This window comes from Hyperolius riggenbachi, chromosome 1 (assembly GCF_040937935.1).
Source record: "Hyperolius riggenbachi isolate aHypRig1 chromosome 1, aHypRig1.pri, whole genome shotgun sequence".
Lineage (NCBI taxonomy): Eukaryota > Metazoa > Chordata > Amphibia > Anura > Hyperoliidae > Hyperolius > Hyperolius riggenbachi.
Window position 1 is genome coordinate 587,501,985 of NC_090646.1, and position 12,744 is coordinate 587,514,728.

General features: G+C 44.5%; 1 protein-coding gene across 5 annotated transcripts in view; it reads left to right on the top strand.

Annotated features, from left to right (window-relative positions):
• The window catches only part of POLK (DNA polymerase kappa), a 151,634-nt gene that overhangs the window by 98,650 nt on the left and 40,240 nt on the right, over positions 1 to 12,744 (top strand). For all 5 annotated transcript variants that reach the window (XM_068248729.1, XM_068248759.1, XM_068248768.1 and 2 more), the window contains one exon: positions 7,641 to 7,765. In XM_068248729.1, the coding sequence (XP_068104830.1) occupies positions 7,641 to 7,765 (125 nt within the window). The remainder of the gene's footprint in view (positions 1 to 7,640; positions 7,766 to 12,744) is intronic.

The following is a 12,744-nucleotide window of genomic DNA, read 5'->3' on the forward strand; positions in this document are numbered from 1 at the left end:
ACCCCGGAAGTCCGCGAACCCCAGGTTGAGAAACAATGTTTTAAAGCAAACCTATGAGATTTGCATATATATTTTGAGTCCGCAGAGAGAGGTGGCAGTGCTTGCCAAAGCAGTTTGCATCTGTATGACTACCATCTGGATGTGGCTATAGAATATCATTGTATGGGAAATGGATGCATGATGCAGAAATCTGCAACATGCCATCCATAACTTTTCTGCATCAGAAAAGCAACGTTCAGTGGAAACGGTCCCATAGGCATTTATTGGAGCTTTTCTGCACCCAGAATCTGCGTGTAGTGAAAACAGGCCTTAACTTCAGGAGGGGTAAGCCTCTGTCTCCTAAAGAGACTTCTTCCGTGGTTCTCCGCTGACCCCTTCCACCGCTGGGACCTCCAAAGTGTGGCCTCCATGTGCATGCGCACTACCACCATTCCGCTCTGGGGGAAATAGCTGGCCCTCATCGGATCCGCGTTACTGAGCAGGCAGCTCACGTTTATGCAGTAGTGTGGACCCGATCCAGCCCAGCTATTGATGAAGAGGGCCGAGCGGGACAAAGCTAGCGCAAGGCTCTGACATGCGTATGTAAACACACCACGCGCTGATACTGAGGTGTTTCCTTCAAAATTCTCCCACTGGTTCGCCCCCTCTGCACATAAAAAAAGGCTGATATATCAGAGGCTGGCGCTCACAGTTTACAACAGACCACTAAAATATATTCACTGCAGCATACAAATGACCAGTTCTCCTGCGTCCACATACAGGGCTCCCACAGCTGGAACGGCTGCTGAGGAGGACGAGGGAGCCCTCTTTAGGATCCAGAGGCTTCTCCCTCCCACGGTAATGACCCCATAGGGCACTTTTTAGCTGCAGGTTCTGTATAGCTTTCTTTATAGTATTGCTTTATTATTTTGCCTTGGAGATTGCCTTCAATGCATTTTAAAAGAATCGTGTATCTCTAACCACTGCTTACCGAGCCTAATGGGCACATCAAAAGCACGGTACGGAGAGGGGGCGGAGTCATGTGTATTAAAAAGTACTTCCAGTGTATTTTTAAATGTAAGTGATGATATCCTTGTAGTTACTGAATGTAAAGGTGGCCATGCACTATACAGTGTTCCCCAACCCTGTCCTCAAGGCCCACCCACTAAATCCACAGAAGACGTTAATCAGCTCTGCTGCAACACTAATTACCTCACCTGTGATTGTGTGTGGTTTCCTGCAAAATATGTACTGTTGGTGGGCCTTGAGGACAGGGTTGGGGAACTCTGCACTAATAGATGGCCACCAGATTTGACCATCAGATCTGATCTGAGACAGATCGAATCCCTCCACACATTGTACATAGATTTTCAGCAGATTTCAGCATGATATTCTGTGGAGCTGCGCAGTGCCTGCCAGGCTCCCCAGGTCACGCCCATCTATGTCCTCATCCCCACTTCACCCCACGGGCCATGCAATGTGTGAGCAGTGGAGCTTATACTCACCTGTCCATGCCGCATGTCTTCTTTCTATCCCTGCCAGGGTGACCCTCCCGGTAGTTTTTCATTTTCGCATGTGTCCCATAACAAACACTAAAGGCTAAACACTAGAGGCCTGGTGGCATGTACCTTATGTGACCATGTACACACAGGGCCTCTAACGTTTGCAACGGGACACATAGAGGAGCACCGGCTGCTATGGAGAGAAGACACGCCGACAGACAGGTGAGCGTAAGCTCCGCTGCCAGCATTGCATGGGGCTGATACCGCTGTGCTCCCGACCCACTGCCAATTGACTGATATCTGCGATCAACCGATTCAATCAGTTTCAGATGGAAATCAATCAGGCATTGTTTGCCACATCCATTTCTAGTGGATTAGATCACAGTGATCCAACCAATATGCTGGATATCAATGTATAAATCATTAGCATTTATCCCTGCCCCCATTGAAAAAAAAAAATGAGATACATTTTTCTCTTTGTCGTATCTGCCCATAATAGTCAGGTGTACGGCTACCGTAACATTTTTTTATCTCATTTATGTTTTTTGGTTGCTCAGAGCAATTACTCATTTTTTGGTATGGTTCTCTTTGCGTCTATCTTGATAAACCAGCGTCTTTGTGATGTGCTTCATGGATCCCTATAGAATAAAGTATCCGCCTAAAGAAATGATGTGTTGGCGTGGCTGATCTGAGCAGTTTTCAGAACAAAACATTGCAGCTGGCAAATCACAGGACCAGAGGAACAAAGGTGAGATTACCTCCCTGGAGTCACACCTCACCGGAGTTCATTTTTCCATGCTATGTTTCCCATTGATGACCACACAGCATGTCTGTCAAAACATGTGTTTTGATTCCAATGGGAGGGAAACCTGTAGTTCTCTGACAGCTGTAGGAACAGCAAACAAAGCAGATGAATTGTGCTTGGCTGCAGCTGGGCCCGAGATGCAAAGTAGAACAGACCTCCAGTAGCAAACATGAAATATATGCTGCCTTAATATTTCTTGCTGATTCTGTGTTTAGTTTGTTTTACATAATTAATTTTATTAAAGTTAGTTGGAAACAGGCAATAAGTGAGTGTCGACCATGATTTGTCAAACCACACACACACACACACACACACACACACACAACCACACACAACCACACACAACCACACACACCCACACACACCCACACACACCCACACACAACCACACACAACCACACACAACCACACACAACCACACACACCACACACACCACACACACACACTATATATCTATACAGTATACATCACGTTGGCGTAGTGGATAGCACTTTTGCCTGGCAGCGCTGGGACCCCTTTTCGAAGTCCAGCCAGTGCACTATCTGCAAGGAGTTTGTATGTTCTCTCCGTGTCTGCGTGGGTTTCATCCGGGTACTCTGGTTTCCTCCCACATCCCAAAAGCATACAGATAAGTTAATTGGCTTCCCCCTAAAATTGGCTGTAAACTATGATGTACATATGACTATGGTAGGGATTCGATTGTGAGCTCCTCTGAGGGACAGTCAGTGACATGCCGGCATTATAGTATTATTATTTAGTATTTATATAGCGTTGACATCTTCCGCAGCACTGTACAGAGTATATTGTCTTGTCACTTAACTTCACAATCTCCCGATTGCAATTGTGATTTTGTGGCACAAAATATTGTAATTTTGCCTGAATTTTGCATTTCCTGCTCATGAGAATGATACCTAATTGCATCCCGTTCAACCCCTAAAATGCTGCATGCAGCACATTTGCAATTCATGCAAATCAAAAACGCTGCTGGGAGTATTTTCCTATAGGGATATATTTGTCACTGTGATTTGCTGATTTGCTGAAAAGCTCTCTAGAAGCACCCCACAGTGTGAACTAACCCTCATAGTTTTGATTTTATATAACCTTCATAGCTATACACCTCACGTGTTGAACTCCAGTCCCCGAGGTCAATAAATTACTTTCTTTGCCAAAAATGTGTGAGGACTTTGGTTGTTGAGGACTGGAGTTCAGCATCCCTGTTGTACACCACTTTCTATTGTAGTTTTTGTCCCTGTATACGTAAACTCACTGTGTTGTGGGGCAGGAGGACTAGGTAGTCACAGCCTTGCACATTCTGGGGTTATTGCCTTATACCCACCTCTCCTTATCTTCTCTCATTCTTTTTAAGGGTAAGGCCAGCCCTGGCCCATACCAATAGTCAGAATTATGCAGCTGGAATGATCATTCGATCACTAGGACCACTGTAGATTTTTTTTTTTTTTTTTAGCTGAAAGCCTTGTCTCATGGCAATCCAGGGAGCCTTTGGGCTCTCTTCCCCCCTGCCCACTACATAGTACAATATATAATGCTCAGCCAAGCTAAACATACATGAGCCAATACAGGCTAGAGCAAAAAAGTCAGCCTGAATCAAATTATTGTTTTGGCTGGCAATAATATAGTCTGTACAAGCCTTAAAGAGGAACTCCAGTGAAAATAATGTAATAAAAAAAGTGCTTCATTTTTTACAATACTTACGGTATAAATGATTTAGTCAGTGTTTGCCCATTGTAATAACTTCCCTCTGCCTGATTTACATTCTGACATTTATCATATGGTGACATCTTTACTGCTGGCAGGTGATGTCAGTGGAACGAGATTCTGCTTGCTTTTTTGGCAATTGGAAACAGCTGTAAACAGCTGTTATTTCCCACAATGCAACAAGGCTCACGGACAGGAAACTGTCAGGACCATAGTCCTGACATCCCACTGTAGGAGAGGTTTCACCACAATATCAGAGCCCCCTGATGATCCGTTTGTGAAAAGGAAAAGATTTCTCATGGGAAACAGCGGGTGTTACAGTTACGGTTTCTCTTTAACTGACCAATTGCACAATATATGCCTAACACCTTTACACGATGAACATTTTCTCATGGTGGAATGCTATTAAGGATCGCTTTGATAAGGGACTGAAATTCTTTTCAGGATTGAAGTTGTGGCACATAACATAGGTGGGTTAATCGCATATGCCATTGAGTTTTTGTAGTCTCGAGCTCATATGCAATGCACCTTTTCTCCTAGGTGATATTTTCACAACTTCAAAATAAAACCTTTAAAGAGGAGCTGTTAGGTATAAGGTCTCAGAGAAAAAAAACACATATATCAGTAGCTAAAGATTGGCTGTACTTACATTACATATGCATTTCACTGTCCACGTTTGGATTTCACAGAATTTTTATATAGTATATGCAGAGATTGATGCTCCTGACAGCTCATGGCAGGTTCCATGTTTGTCTGTCTCCTATGAAGCCAAATGTGTCGTCATGTCCTGCCTGCTTCCTGATGATTCCACTCAGAAAAAATACAACACTACTGTGCAGTGAATATTAATTAGCCATGTGGCTAGGAACAATAGCGGACTCATGCAGTATACTCTGCCCGGAGATTTTTCAGTGCTGGCTGTTGTAACATGAGACTGTAACTTCTCACTAGCAGCTGAGGGGAGGACCCAAGCAGCCCCAGAATGCTTTGCAGTATGGTATGCGGCCTGTCGTCCTTTTAAGAGCTTGGGTCTAACATCCTTGCTGTTCAGCACACATCAAAAGTAAGAGAGATTTTTAACTTCAGTATTGCCTTTTTTTGCTTCCTTCTAAACTGTTTAACACAGGAGAATAGAGGTTTAAATTAGCTTTTGCAGCCTGACAGTTACTCTTTAACCACCCTGGCGTTCTGATAAGATCGCCAGGGAGGCTGCGGGAGGGTTTTTTTTTAATAAAAAAAAAACTATTTCATGCAGCCAACTGAAAGTTGGCTGCATAAAAGCCCACTAGAGGGCGCTCCGGAGGCGTTCTTCCGATCGCCTCCGGCGCCCAGAATAAACAAGGAAGGCCGCAATGATCGGCCTTCCTTGTTTTGCTTAGATCGTTGCCATAGCGACGAGCGGAGTGACGTCATGGACGTCAGCCGACGTCCTGACGTCAGCCGCCTCCGATCCAGCCCTTAGCGCTGGCCGGAACTTTTTGTTCCGGCTACGCTGGGCTCAGGCGGCTGGGGGGACCCTCTATCGCCAATGCTCGCGGCGGATCGCCGCAGAGCGGCGGCGATCAGGCAGCACACGCGGCTGGCAAAGTGCCGGCTGCGTGTGCTGCTCTTTATTTGAAGAAAATCGGCCCAGCAGGGCCTGAGCGGCAGCCTCCGGCGGTGATGGACGAGCTGAGCTCGTCCATACCGCCAGGCTGGTTAAAGCCACCAGCGAGCAAGAAAATACTAAAAATAATTTTGATAGTACTTTTTCACCTAAGGTACTTTTCCAATTGCAGAGTGTTGAAAAGGTTTTAAAGAGAAGATGAAAAATGCGGTGCCATAGGCCGTAACGTAAATTACGACTATAGCGGTGCTCAGACCGTAATTTTAGGTGTCGTCAAAAGAATGAGCCCAAATTACTTTAAAAACAGTGTAATTCGGCTGCTAGAAATAGCTGGCAGCCAAATAACGTCTTTCCGCGTATATCGCAGCCTGGAGGGGGAATAGTAACTAACGCTGCCGGGACTTTTGCAGGAGAAGGGTGAGATGGTTTTCAACTTCTCCCTGCGCCCATACTTCCCGGCGTCATTTTTGCATGTATGTGTTCGGGAAACCTTAAAGGCTAGTACACACTAGCAATTTTGATTGACCAATGATTGCTCCATTTTACCACCTCCATGTAGTATAAGGGCCAAACAGATTTTCAATTCTATGCAGATTATATAGGTAAATGGCCATACTACATGGAGGTGGTAAAATTGAGCAATCATTGGTCAATCAAAATTGCTAGTGTGTACTAGCCTTAAGGCTACTTATATACCAGGACGTTGCGTTTAGGGGACGTTATAGGGCACATAACGTGCCCCTAACGCAACGCCTGGTGGTGTTGGAGCAGGACGCTACCAAGAGTCGCGTTACAAGCAGCTCTTGGTGCGCCTGCTCTGTCGGAGGCGCTGCTGAGACCACGTGAGCGGAGCTCTACACATCACGTGGTCCCGCCAGCCAATCAGCGGCCGCTCCAAAGAGTAAACACTGCAAGTGCAGTGAATGCCAAGTAGCCATGTGCCTGGCTACGTAGCGGCCTCTCCCCGCCTCCTCTCCGCCCCTAAAATAAAAAAAAACACCCGTACTGAGCGTGTGCAAACAGTCTACCTCGGCTTAGCCGTGTATAAAGTACTGCATGCAGTACGTTGTCTTGACGTGAAGCGTTACTGTGTAATGCAACGTGGGCACTGTGAACAGCCCATTGATTTTTCATTGCTGTGCGGTGGGGGTGCGTTACAAGCTGCTCTAACGTGCGCCTGTAACGTCCCACTGTGAAAGCAGCCTCAAGGCCCACTATCGCAAAAAAAAAAAAAAAAAGTAGGCAGTTGAAATCTGACAGAACCGACAGGTTTTGGGCTAGTCCATCTCCTCATGGGGGATTCTCAGGGTTTTCTTTGTTTTCAAATTCAAAAGAGTTATCCAGGGGCCTCATTTCTCCATCTTTGGCTAAAGTTTGACTGCTAATATCATCTGGTATGCTTTCATCAGACATTGCACTGTTTCTGAAAATATAGCTTTACATTGTCTAGGAACTAGTCTGCTGATGACGGGACTACCATAGATTGTTGCGCACAAGGGACCATATGCAATTAACTTTTTCACCTGAGCTTTTTCCTAGGAGACCTTTCCAGCACTTTTCAACTTAAAAAGTAGGTGAAAAAATACTATCAAAATTGCTTTAAATATTTCCTTGCTTTCTGGTGGCTTAACGGGCATTTTATTGAAAAGTTTAAAAATATCACCTGGGAGAAAACTCAGGAGAAAAAGTTAATTGCAAATGGGCCCTGTTGTCTACAAACTCAAGTATCAAGGCTATGGCTAGCTTTTCACACGTTTGTCATTTTCTTTTGTATAGTGGTTAACAAGGGTAGCTTTACTCTTGAATAGTGAGCTATTTTGTTAACCCTACGCTGTAATCAGAGTTGCATTGCCTGATATCGTGCCAGCAGTCGTTTAGCTACTCATCTCGGCTGTGTTTGACACTCTGCCAATCAATGCTTCACCTGATCTGCAGGGTGATGTTCACTCTTGGATTGGTAAGTCAGTTGTAATTAGGCTTATGGGTAATTAAGTTCATCACACACTCATTACGCATTATGTTTGCATCCAGGCATTGCTCCAAATATGATGCTGGCAAAAGTTTGCAGCGACAAGAATAAGCCTAACGGCCAGTACATAATTCCTCATGACAGACAGGCGGTAATGGACTTCATCAAAGACTTGCCAATCAGGAAGGTGAGACAACCTTGTTTATTAATCCGCTTCCTTTCCAGGTATTACCAGTATATAGGATTTATTTATTGAGCTATTTCTTCAGGAGACACTTTTACCACACATAATAATAATAATAGGTACTTATCCGTTAGCCGGGCGCATCCGGCAGGTGGCGCTAATTAATATTCCCCCTCCAGGCCGACATGGATAGTAGGGAAAGATGTAACTCTGGTGGAGTTTTGTCGCCACCTAGAGGATGCGCCCGGCTAACGGATAAGTACCTAATAATAATATACAGGGTATTTTTAGATGCACATAGTTTTTTTAATCTTATGATATGCATATATTTTTTGAGGGCAGTCAATACTTTTTGCTTAAGTCTTGGTGGAATATTAAACCTTGACCGCTGTTTTTTTTTATCAATCAGTGTTTAATATTTTTTTGTGTTTTTTTGTTTCCCTCCTACAGTTACCGGTATGTCTATTATTATTATTATTTTTTTTTTTATTTATATAGCGCCAACATCTTCCGTAGAGCTGTACATAGTACAAACAAATAATGGGGAACAAATATACATAAGAAATACGACACTGTACAGTGATTACATTGAATAGAATAAAAAATACAAATACATACATAGTTGATGTGTAGTTGGTACATGTACATATGTTAAAATTACAGCAGTATGAGAAACACTAGGAGGAGGTCCCTGCCCTTGTGAGCTTACAATCTAGAGGGTAGTGGGGAGGAAACAACAGGGAAGGAAACACAGGGGTTAGTGGGTGAGCTAGTGTGCCTTCAGTGCTTCCTATAGCAAATTATAGGCTTGTCTGAACAGGTGTTTTTTCAGAGTACGTTTAAAGGTTTCCAGACTCGTGGCATGACGAACAAGCTGAGGGAGAGAGTTCCAAAGGAAAGGGATAGCCCGTGAGAAGTCTTGGATGCGAGAGTGAGAGGAGGTGACTAGGCTGGAGGACAAAAAGGTCTCCTGTGAGGAACGGAGGGTCCGGGCGGGGAGGTATCTGGAGATTAAAGAGGAAATGTATGGAGGCGATAGCTTGTGTAGAGCTTTGTATGCAAGCGTGAGAAGTTTAAACTGGATCCTTTGGGCAACTGGTAACCAATGGAGGGATTGGCAGAGAGGGGCTCTGTGCCCATTGCATTGCATCTCTATGGACAATGTAACATTATTCCTATGGTGCTTTCACGTTGAGTGCGGTCTGGTGGGTTCCGATGAAACCCTTCAGACTGCTAGCGATTTGTAGAAGCTTTTTGTAAGGGATTTTGTAGGGGATTTCCCAGCTCCTATACAATACATTAGAATAGGAATGTTCCCAAAATACTGCTTGTCCTGCCATTGCAAATTTCCCTAATCGCTATCGCTCCAGTGGGATCTGCTCCACCCACTTACATTGGCAAAGCATTATGGGAAATCGCTAGCGATTCAAAGCGATTCCAAAACGCTGCCAGAAACGCTCCAGTGGGTCCCAGCCCTCATAGTGATTAATCACAGGTGGCAACATCTTAATTGCTGGCAAGGTGAATCATTGTGGGAACAATATTCATTCTCCCAGAATGCTCTGGGTCAGAAGACTGTGTGACTTAAAATGTATATATTCCAGGACAGCTGGACTGTCAACTGTACTTTAGAAAACTCAAAACTGCATTACTTACTTAGACAAGACACATAACATTTATATTGCGCTTTTCATCTGGCAGCCTCAAAGGTGCAAAAGCTACTGCCAGTAGCATGTGCTCAGAAGGTAGTAGCAGTGTTGGGGAGTATTGCCCAAGGTTTCCTTACTGAATAGGTGATGGAACAGGAAGCGGCCAAGATTCAAACCCTGGTCTCCTGTGTCAGAAGCAGAGCCCTTAACCAGTACACTATCCAGACACTACTAGTAGTATTATGATATTTTGTAACTAAGTGAGTTACAGACTAGATTTTATTAACACATTAAATAACTCTATTGTTCCAATAACATACTGTACCCTAATACAGAGAGTCAATAGCTGGGTAGGTAAAGAAAGGAAAATGAACAAAATCCTTCTAATCGTTAACACTTAAGATGATCACAGTGGTTTTCTGTTGGTTTAGATAGTTTGTAGTCCCTGTTGTCAGCCTAATATTATCTCCCACTGAGCAGTTTGGAACATTTCTCAGAGTTTGGTTGTTTTTTTTTTGCTGTGGTTATATAGCAAGAATTGTTCAACTTTTTTTCTCCAGTAACAATTTTCATTTTTCTTCCCTTGTACCTTTTTAGTAATTCTGTCATCTTTTAACCTCCTTAGCGGTAACCCCGTGTGTGACACGGGGTAAGCCGCCGGAGGGTGCCGCTCAGGCCCTGCTGGGCCGATTTAAATTTTTATTTTTTTTGCTGGACGCAGCTAACACTTTGCTAGCTGCGCCAGCACCCCGATCGCCGCCGCCGCACCCCGATCGCCGCCGCCGCGCCCGATCGCCGCTATCCGGTGCGGTGCGCCCCCCCAGATCCCGTGCGCTGCCTGGCCAATCAGTGATCGAAGCGGGCGGGGGGATGCCGCTGAGCAGCGGCTATCATGTAGCGAGCCCTGGGCTCGCTACATGATTTAAAAAATTTTTTTTTTAAAAAAACTGCTGCGCTGCCCCCTGGCGGTATTTTTCATACCGCCAAGGGGGTTAAAGAGACACCGAAGTCTCTTAAAAATCCTTTTTTTATCCCAAAATATTGTTTAACATATTAGACACGTGTAGAGGTAGAGCTGCAGCTCATAGCTCTGCCTCTCACGGAAGCGCACAGGGCAGCAAAATCCACGAACAAGAAAGTTGTGGATTTTGCAGGGGAGAGGGAGGGCGAGTTTGGGGGGATTTAGATAGTGTACAGCGGTGGGGATGCAGCAATTTAGTTAGGGCTAATATGTTAAACAATATTTTGGGATGAAAAAAGGATTTTTAAGAAACTTCAGAGTCTCTTTAACTCCTTTTCGTGCCAACGTTTCAACTCTCAAATCATATTAAAGATCCACTATTTTCTTTGCTGTACAGACAGTCCCCTACTTACAAACAACTCAAAGATACAGTTTTCTCCATGTACCAAATATACAATACTGCTTTTGTTATCACATATTTTTGTTGTTACATGTTACATGCAAATTAAAGGAACATTAAAAACAATAAAAAACAGTTTATACTATATGTCCAAATCCAGAGATTTCTGAAAGTAAATAATTTATCCACATTTCACTATATGCTGTATAACACTTGACTCGACTTAAAGAAAATCTGTAACGAGAAAAGGTTTCCCTGGGGGGTACTCACTTCGGGTGGGGGAAGCCTGTGGATCCTATTGAGGCTTCCCCGTCCTCCTCTGTCCCACTGCGGCGGCAGAAAAGCTCCCGGAATGGCGGGTATGTAAATATTTACCTTCCCAGCTCCAGCGCAGGCGCAGTATCGGCTCTCCGCTCAGAGATAGGAGGAAATAGCCGATCTTTGTCAGGCCGCACTACTGCGCAGGCGCAAGTCTCATGCACCTGCGTAGTAGAGCGGACCCGACGAAGATCAGCTATTTCCGCCTATCTCCGTGCTGAGAGCCGCAACAGCACCCCCGCTGGAGCCGGGAAGGTAAATAAATGTAGCTTGTCAGGCTTGTCGAGCCAGGATTGCCGTAGAGACTTCGTGGGAGCCAGCGCTGGATTGCCTGCAGCTACAGGGGAGGGGGAAGCCTCATTGGGAACCTGAGGCTTCCCCCTCCCGAGGTGAGTACCCCCCAGGGGAACTTTTTTTTGTTACAGAGTCTCTTTAAAAAAAATTTCGGCTTACCAACAATCTTCTGGAACAGAAACTGATTGTAAATGGTATTTTTTTCCCTTGAGGAAGCTAATGACAAATGTTTGCCTCTCACAAAACTCTGAATCTTTCATGTAATAAAAAGGAAAAAAAAAATCAGTGACAGGACTGCTGATGGAGGAGATGATGGCAGTGGCGTAACTAAGGAGCTTTGGACCCGGTGCGAGTTTTGTGTGGGTCCCCAAGCACTCTGTTGGTATGGAGCTCCAGAACCGCTGCAGTGTCAGAGAGGTGTAATCAGAGTAAGGAAATAGAATGTTTAGGATTACCACTATTCCGTGTGCATATAGAGGGGTTCATTATCATCATAGCACCAATAAAAATCTGATTAGATGGTTGAAGGACAGTCCCTAATGGGCCCCTCTGTCCCAAGGGCCCCGGTGCGGTTGCAACTTCTGCATCTCCTATTGCTATTCTACTGGATGATGGTCATGTCTTTCAGAAGATCAGAATGCAGCTCAGTACCATCAAGTAATGAGTTATAGGGATGGCAATACTTGGAACTCATGGAAAAGCATGTGATCAGTTTGATCTGCTGATAAAGTTCTGAATTGCTGATCATTATCATGTGTTAAACGAGGAAGTCATCACAGCAAATTAGAGCCTTACACATCTATCAGCTGATCAGACTGATCACATGCTGCTCTATGAATTCTCCTAAGCATTGCCATCCCTAATGAGTTGTATAATTTTTTTATACAATTTGAGATTCTACCCTTTCATTTGCAGTATTTTGGATGCCAGTGTCTCGGGTAGTATTAACTAGGATATAATCAAGTCTTGGATATGTATTATTATTGACTTATAAAGCGCCAGCATATTCTGTGGCACTGTACAAAAGGAGAAAACAGACATGGGATATATAATGATACAGACAATGATATACATGAAATATGGGCAGCACGGTGGCTTAGTGGTTAGCGCTCTTGCCTTGCAGCGCTGGGTCCCCGGTTCGAATCCCAGCCAGGGCACTATCTGAAAGGAGTTTGTATGTTCTCCCCATGGCTGCGTGGGTTTCCTCCAGGCATTCCGGTTTCCTCCCACACCTCAAAAACATACAGATAAGTTAATTGGCTCCCCCCTAAATTTGTCCCTAGACTACAATACATACATGGTATATACATAGACATATGACAATGGTAGGGACTAGATTGTGAGCTCCTTTGAGGGACAG